The sequence below is a fragment of the Lynx rufus genome, unplaced genomic scaffold (assembly GCF_022079265.1).
Source record: "Lynx rufus isolate CCGP_SWC_20201006 ecotype Redwood Valley unplaced genomic scaffold, mLynRuf1.p SCAF_19, whole genome shotgun sequence".
NCBI lineage: Eukaryota > Metazoa > Chordata > Mammalia > Carnivora > Felidae > Lynx > Lynx rufus.
In genome coordinates this window covers 17,558,887-17,573,983 of record NW_025814833.1, presented here as the reverse complement: position 1 = coordinate 17,573,983, position 15,097 = coordinate 17,558,887, and the positions used below count along the sequence as shown (strand labels likewise).

At 42.1% G+C, this 15,097-nt stretch overlaps 1 protein-coding gene across 1 annotated transcript in view; it reads right to left on the bottom strand.

Moving 5' to 3' along the window:
• The window catches only part of GRIA3 (glutamate ionotropic receptor AMPA type subunit 3), a 266,764-nt gene that overhangs the window by 127,193 nt on the left and 124,474 nt on the right, over positions 1-15,097 (bottom strand). Inside the window, exon 4 of the mRNA XM_047081913.1 lies at positions 6,323-6,510. Within this exon, the coding sequence (XP_046937869.1) occupies positions 6,323-6,510 (188 nt within the window). The remainder of the gene's footprint in view (positions 1-6,322; positions 6,511-15,097) is intronic.

The following is a 15,097-nucleotide window of genomic DNA, read 5'->3' as shown; positions in this document are numbered from 1 at the left end:
TTCCACATCTGTAAAATGGAGGTAATATTCCCACCTACCTTCTAGGGCTAATATGGGGATTAACTCAGGAGAAACATATAAACACACATACCCACACACATTGATTCAAACGGTATCTGGAACACTGTAAGCACTCAATACCTATTTGTTATTTAAAATGCCCGGTTGTCCCGTGTAGCTCAAGGTTTCAATACCTTTAATTATTTTAAGTGATGCCGAAAAAGTGATGCTAGTTAATCCTCAAATAGTCCTCGCGCTTGTCAATCACTATGTGTTACCCAATGTCACACTGGAGAAAAAATAGGTCGTGTAACAGGCTAAACTCACACCAGTGAGGCCTGAGGCTAGCTGAAATCTTAAACTCTGTTCTCATGTGAAGACCTTAGGTTGGACTGATATCTCGGAAAATCCACGAAGACACCATTGTTGAGCGACAGTCCCTGAATACCTCATTTCCGTAAGCACAAAAACCCGCCCCTCGTGAGCAACTAGATACAGCTACCTGTGCCAGGCGCTCTCCACATATGTTATTTCATCTTCGCAACACAGGAGGATTACATGAAAGGAAGGGAGTGGAACCGTCTGTCAAGGTGAGAAAATTGAGCCTCAAAGAAAGGAAGTCCACTTTCTTCAAAGTCATGCAAAAGAGAAGTAACAGAGCTAGGATTTGAAGGCACATCTATCCGATTCCCAGGCCGGTGTTTATTCACCTGTATGACAAACAAAATACTCCAAGAAGGGATGCGGACCCAGCTGTCTTAGGGGCTGGTAAGTCAGCGAAATGGTCTACAAGGAACATTGAAAGGAAGGGCTGGGACAAAGCGAGGAGAAAACCCAGGGGAAGAACTGGATGGTACCACTGTGTGCTGAGAGGAGGGTGAGGCAAGGAGCAGGCCTGAGGCTGTATAACGTTTGTAATTCACTCGACCTCGGCCTAGCCATTTGCAACAGTGCTCTAATGACCCCGATCGCTCTACACACTTTGGAGTGAGCACTGTCTCCTTTGCGGTATAGCCTCATACTTTAGAAGGGCCCCTGATACTGTGTATCTTGCTTAAACTGTTACCTTTAGAGACCTGCTGACTCTCTTGGATGTTTCATTTCTTAAAATGACTGTCTTTGAAGTGACAGTCAGAGTTCTCGACTGAAAGGAACGCAAAGGTTTGACCTGCTTCAGGATTCTGTCCTCAAGAAGTGGTGCCTTCACATCATCCACGATGAGGTGCTTTTAGCCTGAAATATTTCCAGGGGATATTGTATATTCTGCACTTTTTCCCGGGAGTAGCACGTTGCCACATATTGGTTTGGGCCCTGCTAAGTTTGCATCTGCCATCATTCAAGCGGGGGCTATGCTGAGATTTACCTTTGAATTGTCGATGGAGAAAATAAGAACGTGCTAAAGACCAAAGGGCAGGGGGTGTTTAAATGTCTTTAAAGAGACAAGCTTTTAGCCATCCAATGGATGGGCAACTTAGGCAATATCCTTATCTATTCATTAAACTGAATCTATCAGGATATTTACTTGTCCACAGCCAGGATGGACTCGGAACACTTGCCCATTCTCGAAGACAATCTTAAAACTATTCTAGATTTGACTTTTCGCTACTTCGGAATGGCCTCACCTTCCTATAGCCTCCACTGGTGAGATTTTACGTGCTTCCAGTTTCCTCTCTCCTTGTACGGAGCCCTTGAATGCCGACTCTCTCTCTGGTCCTGGTGAAGCTCATTTGTGCTGGTACCGTCCTCAGGCGGGCAGAACGGTTGGTCAGTGCCCACTTTATGCTAACTCTTTCTACTTGGGGATGGTGATTAAACTGCCTCTTGGTTCTCTTTCACCAGGCTAAACAACCCCAGCTCCATTTAGCCTTTCCTCGTAGGGGCTATTTCCTAACGCCTTAATCATTTTTTGCTGCCGTTCTCTGGATCTTCTCCAGTTGCTTTGCAAGTGTTTTAAGATGTAACCTGAGGAGTGAGCCTAATCTAGGGTTTGGCTTCGGCTAAATATTTAACAAATTGCCTTAGAAATTGAGGGAGGTGGTTCAGTGTAGGGACAAGAGCACTGGACTACGGGTCAGAAGACCTGAGTTTGTCCTTGCTTGGCCACTTACTAGGATTGAGCGGAGTGCCACATTTGGGTAAATCATCATAATGTCTCTAAGCATCAATTTATCATCTGTAAATTTGGGATGGATGCATCTGCCCTGCTTACCTCCCGTAGCGAGGCTCAAAGATGATAATGTATGTGAAAACACATCATTTAGCATCAAAGCACTATACAAACACTATGTGTCAGACACTTTTCTAAATGCTTTGCATACATTAAGTCATTAAGGTACACTTATCATTCCCATTTTACAACAGGAAATGGAGGCACAGAGAGTTGAGACTTGCCTCAGGTCACACAGCTAGTCAGTGACAGAAGCCATGCAGACTGGCTCCAGAGTCCATGTTCTGAAACTCTCTGCTATGCTGCCTCTCCAAATAAACATTAGATGTCCAACAGAGCCGTATCGGTTTATGGAACCTGACTTTCAAAAGCAGTCCACAGGTATATGCTACTGGGAAGGAGGATCTACTCCATCATGGATAAGTAAGTCCATTAGAGACAACCTTTTCTTGTTTTTTTTTTAATTTAATGTTTTTATTTATATTTGAGAGAAACAGAGACAGTGTGTGAGTGAGGGAGGGGCAGAGAGAGGGAGACACAGAATCCGAAGCAGGCTCCAGGCTCTGAGCCGTCAGCACAGAGCCCCCCGCGGGGCTCAAACCCACGGACTGTGAGATCATGACCTGAGCCAAAGTTGGATGCTTAACTGCCTGAGCCATCCAGGCACCCCAGAGAGGCAACCTTTTCAAAAGTGAGTGTTTAGACTGGTCATTGCATTAAGACAGCTGTCCACCCATGGGGAGGGCCTGATGAACACAATCCGGTTTTGGGACTGCCATGTCAGGTCAGATCAGTGGTTCATTCATCCTAGTACACCGAAATCTCCCTGTTTAGATTCACAATCTACAGTTTCTAAATATTCTCTACGAGCCCTGACAACCTTTCATGGCTTCATTTGTTTCTAGCTCTTGTTCTATGTTAATTCTTAGAGCTATAAATTTGGAATACTTTCCTTATAGTTCAACTGTTCAGGAGAGATATTAAAGACAGATTAGTACCTAATTGAGTCTTTTTTTTTTTTTTGCTGCTGCAGTCTGAAAGTTTGAAAGAGTTCAAAAAAGAGCTTTGGAAAGAAATGTTACAAGAATTTTTATTCACCCTGTAAGTGAACATTCACAGGGAAAATTAGAACCTATATCATGAAATGGGGAGGTTATGCTATATAACACTGTGTTGAAGACCTGTTTATATTTGAAAAGTTGTACCATATTGAGGATTTTCCAGTCACACCCATGGGATACAGAGTATAATATGAAGTTTATGCCCAAATCAAATCTGTAGGGAATAGTGTTACAGTGATGTAACAGGCTCTTCGACCACACATAGTGGCATGAAGTATCATTTTATGGGAGATATAGAAGTTTCCTTTCATGAGGGACACCTGGGTGGCTCAGTTGGTTAAGCGTCCGACTCTTGCTTTCGGCTCGTGTCATGATCTCATGGTCATGAGACTGAGCCCCGTGTCGGGCTATGTGCTGACAGCATGAAGCCTGCTTGGGATTCTCGCCCTCTCTCTTTGCTCTGCCCCCGCTTCTGTACTCTCTCCCTCTCTCTCTCTCAAAATAAATAAATATAGATGAAAAAAGTTTCCTTTTATGAGAATAACCTCAAAGTTGAAGACACCTTTGGGGGATAGGGGCATCTTTTCTAAGAACTTAATACGAAGTGAATTATAAATGCTATCATTCTAGCCAGGATCTGTATATGTGAATTATGAGAAGTTTGTCAAAAGAATGGTTAGAAACCAATGAGAAAAGCGACATCTCTCTATTTTAGCATTTCATTCATTTTTACAATGTTTCCTCTAAAGAAATATCATGTTGCATCCGTTGCTTAATTTAAATAATTGGCTCAATGCAAAATCTATCTTTACATAAAAAATAAATTATGGCAAATTCATGATATCATCAGAAAGAGGCTCGAGCGGAGAGCCACCATCTTAAACCTTTGCAGAAACACGTGCTCTGATCATCTTATCATGTGGCTGCCGGCACTTGTTTTGCCTCTTCGTGGAAGCATAGCAAAATCACAACAGAAGTGACTTAAATGTGCTTGTGCGATATTCACGCATTCATCCGTCCATCCGTCCATCCACCTATCCGTCCAACACTGTATGCCGGGTACTCTACCGGACACTGGAGATACGACTGTGAACAAGACAAACATGGCCCCTACCTCATAGTACTTAGGGCCTGATAGAAATCCCTTAAATGGCAGGAAAACAATCATGAGTTGACGGTTCTATAACGAGTCTTTGAAAGAGGGGGGAAAAATAAGTGAAAGGAGCTCTTTAGCCTTACCTGGCTATTGCCAAAACGTTTCTTTGAACAATGTTCCCTAAAAAATTGTACAGGAAGCATTTTGAGGGATACTGTGAATGTGCAGACCGAGGAAAGGAAGATAGAAAGTGATGCATGAAAAGAGAGAATGGGGTTTTTCAATAATGTTGGTGTAGTTTGCAGTACTAACGACTATTATTTTCTATGGCAGTGTATGTCTTTTGAAGCAATTATACCAACCATGTGAGGTAGAGCAAATTTTATTGTCCCCATTATGGAGATGAGAAAACTGAGGCATTGGTATTTTAATTGCCCAAGATCCCCAGAGCTACATAAAATTCGGATTCACCCACTGAGTTTTCTATGGCATCATGCCGAAGAATCCCAGACTCCAGGGTAAGATTCTGCAAAACCCAGAAGACTTCATGGAATGCAAGATATTCAAGAAGCCAAAGTTCCTAATACAACAGAAGGAAAACAAAGTACAACCAGGGGGATGTTCCTGTGCTTTAGGCTATTAAGTAGGTCACCCACTAAAAGGCTATTTTGGTATAAATTTTAGAGGGCGTGTAGTGCATGCACCAACATCACTGACCTGATTCTTTGCTTTCAAGATCTAAGAAAATCAAAGGCTTTTTTTTTTTGAAGGGGGGGGTGGATCATTTGGGTAGCTCAAGAAAATGTTAGTTGGGAAATCTGATTTAGCCAGGCTATGCTCTAGATTTCCTGTGAGCTGTGATTCACTAGAGGTGATGCCGTTCTTAGGAAGGGGACAGCTTTGTGGCTTTGTATCTCTACGATGCAGGGTCAGCGATTTCTCTCTTCCTTCCTCTCTTTCTTTCTCCCTCTCTCCCTCCCTTTCTCCCTCCTTCTTTCCCCTCCTCTTCCCTTCCTTATTTTTTTTTTTTGCATTCTCTTCTTATGGGGGCATATCTGACAAATTGTTAATATTTAATTTGCTATAAAACTGCTTTCCCAGGCGATGGCTGCTCACTCTAATTTCAATCTCCGAAGCTATTTTGGCCCCCAGGTACACTGGGATCGAATTAGAATGGAAATGTTTCCCCTACAGTTTTGTTTATGACAACATAGGCACTTTGTTATTAACTGGAAAATTGAGACTTCCGAGGAAAATAATACACTTACATCACGTTTCACTTGGACTCTTTACTCCAAACAGAGTATCCATCTGGCTTACGGTGAAACATTTCTTCTAATATTTTTTAGTCTTAAGTTTAAATACCCGAGCTTTGTCACGTATGCATTTTGGCCCACTGAGTGGTATTTTCCCCTCAGTCTAAGTCTTTTTCAACTCGTTCACATTTTAAAAACCATAAACACTTCCCCCCCCTCTCACATGCCATCCTACTTCCACAATGGTCTACACATTCTCTCTGCCTCTCTCTGGAACCAGAGGGATATTCTGCAAAACATATCCACAAATTCGAATCCAGGGAATGCTGTCTTGACAATCTGCAACTAGGCCCCTGAAACAAAACCCTACCCTTCTGCCCTGCCTAATCCCTTGTCCGTCCCCTGCAGGGAGGAAGGCATGGAAAAAGAAGGGGATTACTTTGAAGCAGTCAGCTGTCCATGAAACAGAGGTGTAGAAGGGTGTGTTTATCTGATAGGTAGCATTAAATTGCAGAGACTTCCAGATTAATCATGGTATGCAATTTTCAACAGCTTAGATTTGCTTTTCTTTTCTTTTTCCCCCCCTGCAGCCACTGGGGAGGAAAAAAAGAGATTAGAGAGACTATCAAAAACTGTTGGCAAATCTAGTCCGTTGGCTACTTAATTTATTAGCAGAGACGGGAACTGCCTGAGGTTGATGATTTAACATGTCTGCTGGGGGTGGAATAAATCTCCAACGTACCTGTTCCAAAATTGTGTTAATCCTTTCGACTTCACAGTCAATCAAGTATCGCTTTTCCTGCCTCCTGTCCATTTCTTCAATGATGCGCCTGAATTCTTGGACGTCCTTTATGTTTCCCACAGACCTTGCTGTCACTTGCCAGTTGTTTTGCACGGCTGCTTCCATGATCGCTTGGAGAATGGAAAATCCTGAAAGAAGGAAGAACAGTTACTATGATGTTTTTCTTTTTTAAAAATCTTCCTGTACGTATTAAAGGTTCTACTGAGTTTCTATTACAGTCCATTGGGTCCCTTTGAATCATATCCACTGTGGAAAGCAGGCTTACTCATAATCCCAGCTTTACCCATCCACACAGTCGGCATGTCTATTTTGCTTTAAAAGAAGAATCTAGGGGCGCCTGGGTGGCTCAGTCGGTTAAGTGTCCGCGGTCAGCTCAGGTCATGATCTCACAGCTCGTGAGTTTGAGCCCCACGTCGGGCTCTGTGCTGACTGCTCAGAGCCTGGAGCCTGCTTTGGATTCTGTGTCTGCCTCTCTCTCTGCCCCTTCCCCACTTGCACTCTGTCTCTCTTTCTCTCTCAAAAATAAATAAACATCAAAAAATTAAAAAAAAAAAAAGAAGAAGATTCTACGACTTGTGGGCACCAGGCTGGGCGTTTATCGAGGCCAGACTTGAGCAATCACAGCTGAATTATAGTACCTAACTGTTTTTATTGACGTGCATGATCAAACTATCTACGGCCTGAATGCCAAAGCTTTTTCCTTGTTTCTGGCCTCAATGTTTCCTGTTGCAGCTCATGTCTTTCATCTTCCACTAAACATTCTTTGGAATGAGAAATAGCTTCAGTAGGGGGGCGCCTGGGCGGCTCAGTCGGTTAAGCATCCAACTCTTGATTTTGGCTCAGGTCATGATCTCACGGTTTGTGTTAATGAGCCCTGAACTGGGTTCTGACCTGATAGCACAGGGCCTGCTTGGGATTCTCTCTCTGTCCCTCCCCTGCTCATGTTCTCTCTCTCTCTTTCTCTCTCTCGAAAATAAACAAATAAACTTACAAAAAAAGAAATAGCTTCGGTAGAGATAGAACCTTATTATAATATGGCTGATTCTTACATGGATATCACTATCCAACAAGATAAATTATGTCTCTCAAGTAAAATAACTCTAAGAAAACCTGACAAAGACAGTCTATAACAAAGATATCATACTGGTCCTTTGATCACAGTTTTATGAAAAAGTTCAATCATGTTAAGTCTTCCTGAGTTCTTCCCCTTTCTTAATGAAATTTACCAGGGATTCTTGGTTCCTTTCTAGTTAATTTACATCTGACAGCTATTACTACTAACACCCTGGATCTAGGCTGAATGGGAAAGACGGAAAAGATGGGATGCTAAGTTCTGGGTAACCCTGTAGGAGGTAGCGTTTGAGAAGTTGGGAGGAGCGGTGTATCTTAAAGTGGGAGCCACATAACAGCACAGGGTTTTCCATGTTCTAGTCTTTTAGAGAACCGACATCTCTAACATGATATCATGACTTTATTTTTGCTTCTGGGAGGAATTCATAATCTGAGTGTAATTTCGTCAAGTACAGACATCATTTTACTTGGATATGGTCAAAAGCAGCTCCCTTATTCCCATAAATTTAAATTGTTTTCTATTTCTATTTAGGTAATAACTAACAGAAATGGGTAATGGGAATGGTTTGCAAAGCCAGAACGATCTATGGCATGACAATTTGGCCACTGGAGCAGTAGAGAACGGAAGATCTCGGTGCCCTTTGAACACATTCCAGGGCTTGTCCGATACTGTAAGTGAGCTACGGTTGGGAATCTTCGTCACTGCACCAGAGAAAATGGTATTGACATTTGGAGAGCACGCTTCAGGGAGATGGCAGCAGTGACTCAGCCGGTCATTATGACTCCTTTGTGTGCTGGGTGTATGCAGGAAGAAGATCACAAATGAGACCCAAGCACTTGGTAATTTCCAAATGAGCAATTTCAGCACAGGAGCTCAAAATTACAGATCAGAGTAAATTACCATTGCTTTAAATGTTAATTCTTACTCTTTTTAAACCAACCACGCATATTTATTTCTCAGATTTACATTTTCGTGTGGGTTTTCTGTGTGCTCTCCGCTTCAGTGGGAGTTGAGGGCACATGGCGGGCCAAGGCATGGGATTAAGAAATAAACAGGAAGAAGGAGATGAAAGTATTTGAAAATCTTTCTTAAGCACTGTACAATCAGGTCTCATTATTTTGAATCCTACTAATTAAGAATTTATGAAATTTGGCAAGGACTAGGTTGAATTTTACTTCTGTACGATTTACGAAGAAAGTATTGGCTAAATAATTAATAATGGAAAGGAAATTACATCAGGGAGTCTCTGATATGTTTAAACTTTTTCAAAGACCCTTTAGCAAAAGACAAGGAATTTCTGTTTATTGAGTCAAAATCTACATTCTTAAAATTTCTATTGGCTGATCCTATTCGGCCACTTGGGGTGACACAGATAGGTTTAGTCCCTTTTCCATGTGACGGTCCATATTTATTAAAGACAATTAACACATCTCCCCTTACTTTTCTTTTCTTCAGGCTGAAGATGTCCCAATCCGACAGCATTTACTTTTATGACATGATGATAGGTTCCCTTCCTGTTGCGTCTCTCTCTCTTATGGATATTTGTCAATATTTTATTGATCCTGTTAAATCAGATGTGATCTGACCAGTGTGGATGACAATGGGATTACTGGCCGCTCTATGGGCTGCTATTTTAGCAGCTTAGGATGGCTAATATTTGTAAATAGCCACATTATATTGTTCACTGATATCAAGCTGGGATTCAACTAAAGCATGTCGCTTCTCTCCATAATGACTTTGCGACGTAATGACTCAGCATCCAGGCCTCAACATTCATTCCATTCCAACCTGCTTTGATCTCCCTTTCTTTAATCCCTCACCTCATACCAGTCTGTACTTCTCCCCTATGTTCACATTCACTCAAATCTGGAAGATGGTTTTGCACCTTTATTCAGTATTCTCATTGTTACCTGCTCAAGGCAAGTAGACCTGTATGTCTCATTTGCCCCTACCTATAGACCTTTGTGAATGATTCTCTTCCCCCATGAAGCTTCCCTTACTGACTTCTCATTCATTTCTCCAGAGAGAAGTAGACCGGAATGCGAGGGTAATCAGTTACAAATGATAAAGAAGCCGACTGGAAGAACTGTATGACCAATGTTTAAAAATTCCAAATAAAACTGGATAAATAAATTATAGTACAGATACCCGGAATGCTATGCTGCTGTCCAATCTCTATATAATAAAAGATTTATGCAATATTTTTTTCATATAGAAAAAAGCTGAAAATAGCACTTAGAGTGTAATTCTTTTTTTTATTAAAAAAAACCCAGGGGTGCCTGGGTGCCTCAGTTGGTTGAGCGTCCGACTTTGGCTCAGGTCACGATCTCGCGGTCGATGAGTTTGAGCCCCGCGTCGGGCTCTGTGCTGATGGCTCAGGGCCTGGAACCTGCTTCGGATTCTGTGTTTCCCTCTCTCTCTGCTCCTCCCCTGCTCATGCTCTGTCTCCCTCTGTCTCAAAAATAATATAACCATTAAGAGTTTTTTTTTAAAAACCCATATATTTGTATATGTATAGAAAGAAATGCGAAAAATTGGCAATAGTTATCGCTGAGGTATAGGATGACAGAGAACCTCTACATGAACGGCCACTTATTTATGTTAATGTTCAACTGTTTCACAAGAAGCAGTATTATTTTCAGTAAGTACAAAAACAATAAAGATTAAAAAATATGACTCAACGCTGTCCTCTCAGAGCATAAGCTCCTGGAAGACGCGGATGACAGTCGAGTGTAGCTCTGCACGCGGTCCACTGCCACAAATAAGAGGCCTCTTAATAAACACCGATTTTATAGATCTTTTTATACTTTTGTTCTTTGAATCATGTGAGTGTCTTACCTACTCAAAAATTAAATAGAGAAAGCCACTGATTTTTTAATGAGCTGGAGGCCGGGGCCTCCTGGGCTATGAGCCTCGCTCCCGTTTTCTGAGGAAGTCAGAATCATGGCTTCACACTGCAGAATCTTCCACCGTCGCAGAGTTTCCCCGTGTCAGCTCGAGCATGTGGCTGTGTACCGGAGAGCCTTGGGGGATGGTGCTCACCTCAGTTCCGTACGCGTCCGTGAGTAATCCCCCCAAAAAGCTTTTATTTGTTTTTGTACCTAATTTATTATAGTTTGGCTGTTCCCTGTTGCAGCTGCCCAAAGAGAGTAGATATGAGTTTGCGGGAGGGAAAAAAAAAAAAAGAAAGAAAGAAAAGAGAAGTCTGTCTCTGGAGGCAGAGCAAAAGCAGGCGTTGGTGCTTGTAGGAGGTGAGGTGCTTAACAAAGCCTTGGCTTTGTAAAAATAAGCCTGCTGTTTTAGCAGCTTTAGAATTGTCCTCCACTCTGTGTGAGCTTTCGCAAGCCCAACTTTGTTAATACTGAAAGCGACTTTCGTTTGAGCAGCAAATTCTCTCGATTCCGTACCACTGTTGCTGTCCCCCTTCTTTCTCTTCCTCATTTGTAAAGACTGGGCGTGACCACATAGGTGACTGGGCGAATGCTGGGTTGTCATCTGAGTTCAACCAGGAAAATGTAGGAGCATGACAGCAGAGGGGAGGCAAGGTGATGGTGGATGGAGAACCCGGCCACGGCTAATGACAACCCAATCCTGGTTGTTGGGCTATTCTTGCTAAACAAGGAAGCCACTGTGGTAAAGGCTAGTGGGGCTGCCGTGCTGTACCACCCAGATCCCCCTTCAGCACCATAGGGCCTATTCCTTTAGTTTCTGGGAAGGTTGTTGGCTGAGGAGAGCTTCCCGGCTTCAGGTCCTGCTCCCTCCGCAGAGCGGCCTGCATCCAATGACTGCTCATTACAGGATATAAAGGCACAACCCCTTTAACCCAAATGGGATAACGCTCAAGGGCCATACCAACTTCAGAGCTCCCTGAAGGGTAGGCTGAGGCCTTGTTAGGACTGCACTACCACCCATCTCCTCCTTCTGCTCAACCCTGCTTCCTCCTTTTTCTCCCCCTCAGTGTCGGTAGTGAAGCCACACCCCAAGAAACTTTAGCATGCTGATCTCCACCTCAGAATCTGCTCCCAGGAATTCAGTCTGAGACTATTGGGTTGATCTCGTGACAGGGGGGCAGCAGACACACAAGTCTCTCAAATCTACAACTGTCAAAATCATTTTCACAGGGGGAAAGAAGGTCAGGATTTTGTTCACTATACAAACGAAATGAAACACTGCTCCAAGCCGAACAAATTTGGTACTTGATCTAAAAACAGAAGAATGACAAACTTGCCTGTCCTGTGTCTCATTGCCTCAGCATTCTGTCCTTTTCCAGGCGCCAGTGTAAGAACGGCTCGTGGCTTAATGTCTTACCCCTCCAGCTAACACAGCTGCATTTTAGCAGTGGCCTTCACACAAGCAAATTTGGAAGGAAAGGAAAAGGACTGTTGAGCGTCACCTTGGGGGCTGCCCATTCCACGAGGTCATTCACATGATGACTCTGAAAGGTGGTGATGTGCTTAGTGGGCTTCAGACTGTGACATTTAACACACGAATAGCTGGTAGCTGGTGGGTATCTTAGAGGCCAGTGGGGAATGGTGTCAGGTCCATCCTGCCTATGTTACCCAACTGAATTCAGCTGAGGAAAGTGTTACTCTGTTTTTCTGCATCTTTACTTACCTCTGTGGCTCTCCACTCTGGCTGCACATTACAATCACCTTGGGAGCTTTACAAAATGGCTGTCCAAGCTTCACCCTGGACCAATTAAATCACAAGTGGTTCCTGGGCTTTTCTTTATTTTATTTTAAATTCCCTGGGTGATTCTCACATACAGCCAGGGTTGAGAGCCGTTGACCTATTCTAATAGCGACCCAACACAATGAGGAATGTGGAAGTGGGTTTCTTTCCTTAGGTGTCCTTCATGACTCGAAGAAAGGTTCTGGGTGAGAAAAGTATGATCCAAGAAGGGATATTACCATCCAGAAATAAGCAACCAAAGGCACAGAGTCAAGAGGGGAAGACTCAGGCCAGGGTTACGAATCGCATCTTCCTGTGGTAAATGAGGAATCTGCGAACACTGAGTATGTGGGAAGCAGACCCTAATGTATTCAGAACACTTTACGAATGTTTTTCTTCTTCTGGGGTAGCATCTGGGTTTTTCTTTCTAAGTATAAAATTAATATGTGTTCATTTTGGACATTTGAGAAGACACAAAAAATGTAAAAAAAAATATGAGTATGGGTGACTCTTGTTCCTCAGGGATAACCACTGTTAACATTTGATATTTCTTTCTATTTTATTTTATATAAACATACTGCATGCTCTTTTTTTTTAGTAAAACAGATTGTACTATTTGTGTACTTGTCTTTAAAAAGCTAACATTGTAAAGGCGGCTGGGTGGCTCAGTCGGTTAAGTGTCCAACTCTTGATCTTGGCTCAGGTCTTGATTTCTTGGTTCGTGAGATCGAGCCCAGCATCAGGCTCTGCACTGATAGCGCGGGCCAGCTTGGGATTTTCTCTCTCTGCCCCTCCCCCACTCATACTGTCTCCCACCTCTCAAAATAAATAAATAAATAAACTTAAAAAAACTAACATGATATCTTGAACATTGTCTTATGTTAGTCAATGTTTTCAAACATGGCTTTAATGGCTACATAATATTCCATCCCTTAGACATATTTAATTTTATTTAAACATTCCCCAGTATGAAAATTTCGATGGTTTCTTGTCACTCCCTACTACGAATAATGCTGTGATTGATGACAGCATTCATACAGCATCTCTACTTATTTCCAGAGGATAAATGTCTAGAAGTAGGAATATCAGGCCAAACAGTTATGGACATTTTTAAGGCTTTTGATACATATTGCCAAATTGTCATTCAGAAAGGTTGTACCACTTTATGTCCCCATCAGCAGAATATGAGATTACTCGTCTCTCTTCACTTTTGTTAGCATTGAATAATACATGTGCCCATTTGATAAAGGGGTATAAAAAGATTCTCTTTCTTTTTAGCATTTCTTTGACTGTTAGTAAAGTTAATGACTTTTAAAACTTTTTGTGTCCATGTTTATTCCTTATTTTGAGAATTTCCCATTTATTTCCTTTGTTCAGATTCCTACTGTGATATTAATGGCTTTCCTTTTCTTTCTTTTTGTTATTTTTTTAAAGTAGGCTCCATGCCCAACGTGGGGCTCGAACCCACAACCACGAGATAAAGAGTAGCATGCTCTACCAACTGAGCCAGCTAGGTGCCCCAATGGCTTTCTTATTGATTTACAAGAGTCTTAATATATTAACGATAAGTGTCTGTAACATATGTCACATATATTTTAATTCAGTTTATTTGACATTTAATGTTTCCTGTGACACATTTTATTTTTTTTTTTATTTTTTTTTCAACGTTTTTTATTTATTTTTGGGACAGAGAGAGACAGAGCATGAATGGGGGAGGGGCAGAGAGAGAGGGAGACACAGAATCGGAAACAGGCTCCAGGCTCCGAGCCATCAGCCCAGAGCCTGACGCGGGGCTCGAACTCACGGACCGCGAGATCGTGACCTGGCTGAAGTCGGACGCCTAACCGACTGCGCCACCCAGGCGCCCCTGTGACACATTTTAATTAACAGAAGTTTAACATTTTATGCAATTAATATTCTTGTACATCAAAAAATTATGTGGGGTTCCTGGGTGGCTCAGTCAGTTAAACGACCGACTCTTGATTTTGGCTCAAGTCATGATCTCACGGTTTCGTGAGTTCAAGCCCCATGTTGGGCGCTATGTGCTGACTGTGAGGAGACTGCTTGGGATTCTCTCTCTCTTCCTCTCTCTCTGTCCCTCCCCCGCTCATCTCTTTCCCCGCTCAAAAATAAATAAATAAACTTAAAAAATTATGTGAGATGAAAGGAGGCAAATGAAAATTTCTCTTCTGCTCTTATTCCTGTGCTCACCTGGGCTTTAAACCCGAAACTTAGGTGAACCACTCTCTTCATTTCTTACATCTTTGGTCTCCATGGAATTTCAGATAAAATTATCTTGTATATTGTGGCAAAGTAAGTGAATGGGGGAAGCTACATATGGTACATGAAGGTGGTTTCTGAGATACAAGTGGAGAGCAGAAAAATAGAGGCAGAGGAAAGAGAGAGATGATAAGCCCAATTCAGTTATTTTGAGTTATATTTGGTCATATCTAAGAAATCTGATATTCAAAAATATGAGCTCAACTCCAACACTCCAGGGTATGTTTATTCATATTACAAATGTACTTTTCTTTAAAAAGAATTCATGGAAAGATTCCTATAGTACATCTGAATCCACGTTTTGTTGTTTATTGTTGTTTGTTTTTGTTTTAATTTGACTGAAACACATTTGGTGTCCACCAAAATCAATATATTGATTGTCTAAATTTGAGATGCTAATGCAGAAACTCTTCTGTGTATGAGGAGCTCGAGATGGAAAGATCAAGAATCCCTCTGTGTTTGCATATGGATGTCAGTCTGTGGATTTTAGGGAACAGGATAAAAACAAATATTCACCCACGCCCGGCCCAATTTACCCTTAGCGAATTAAGATTTCCCTGAGGTCTTCATTCCTCATAACTGTGTTTGTTTAAGTTTCCCTTTAATTAAAAGCTGACCCTCAGCAAATCTTCTCTTCCTTGCACCTGCATTATTAGGATGGGACCTTAGCTAATTTGGGAGTCTGTGAACAG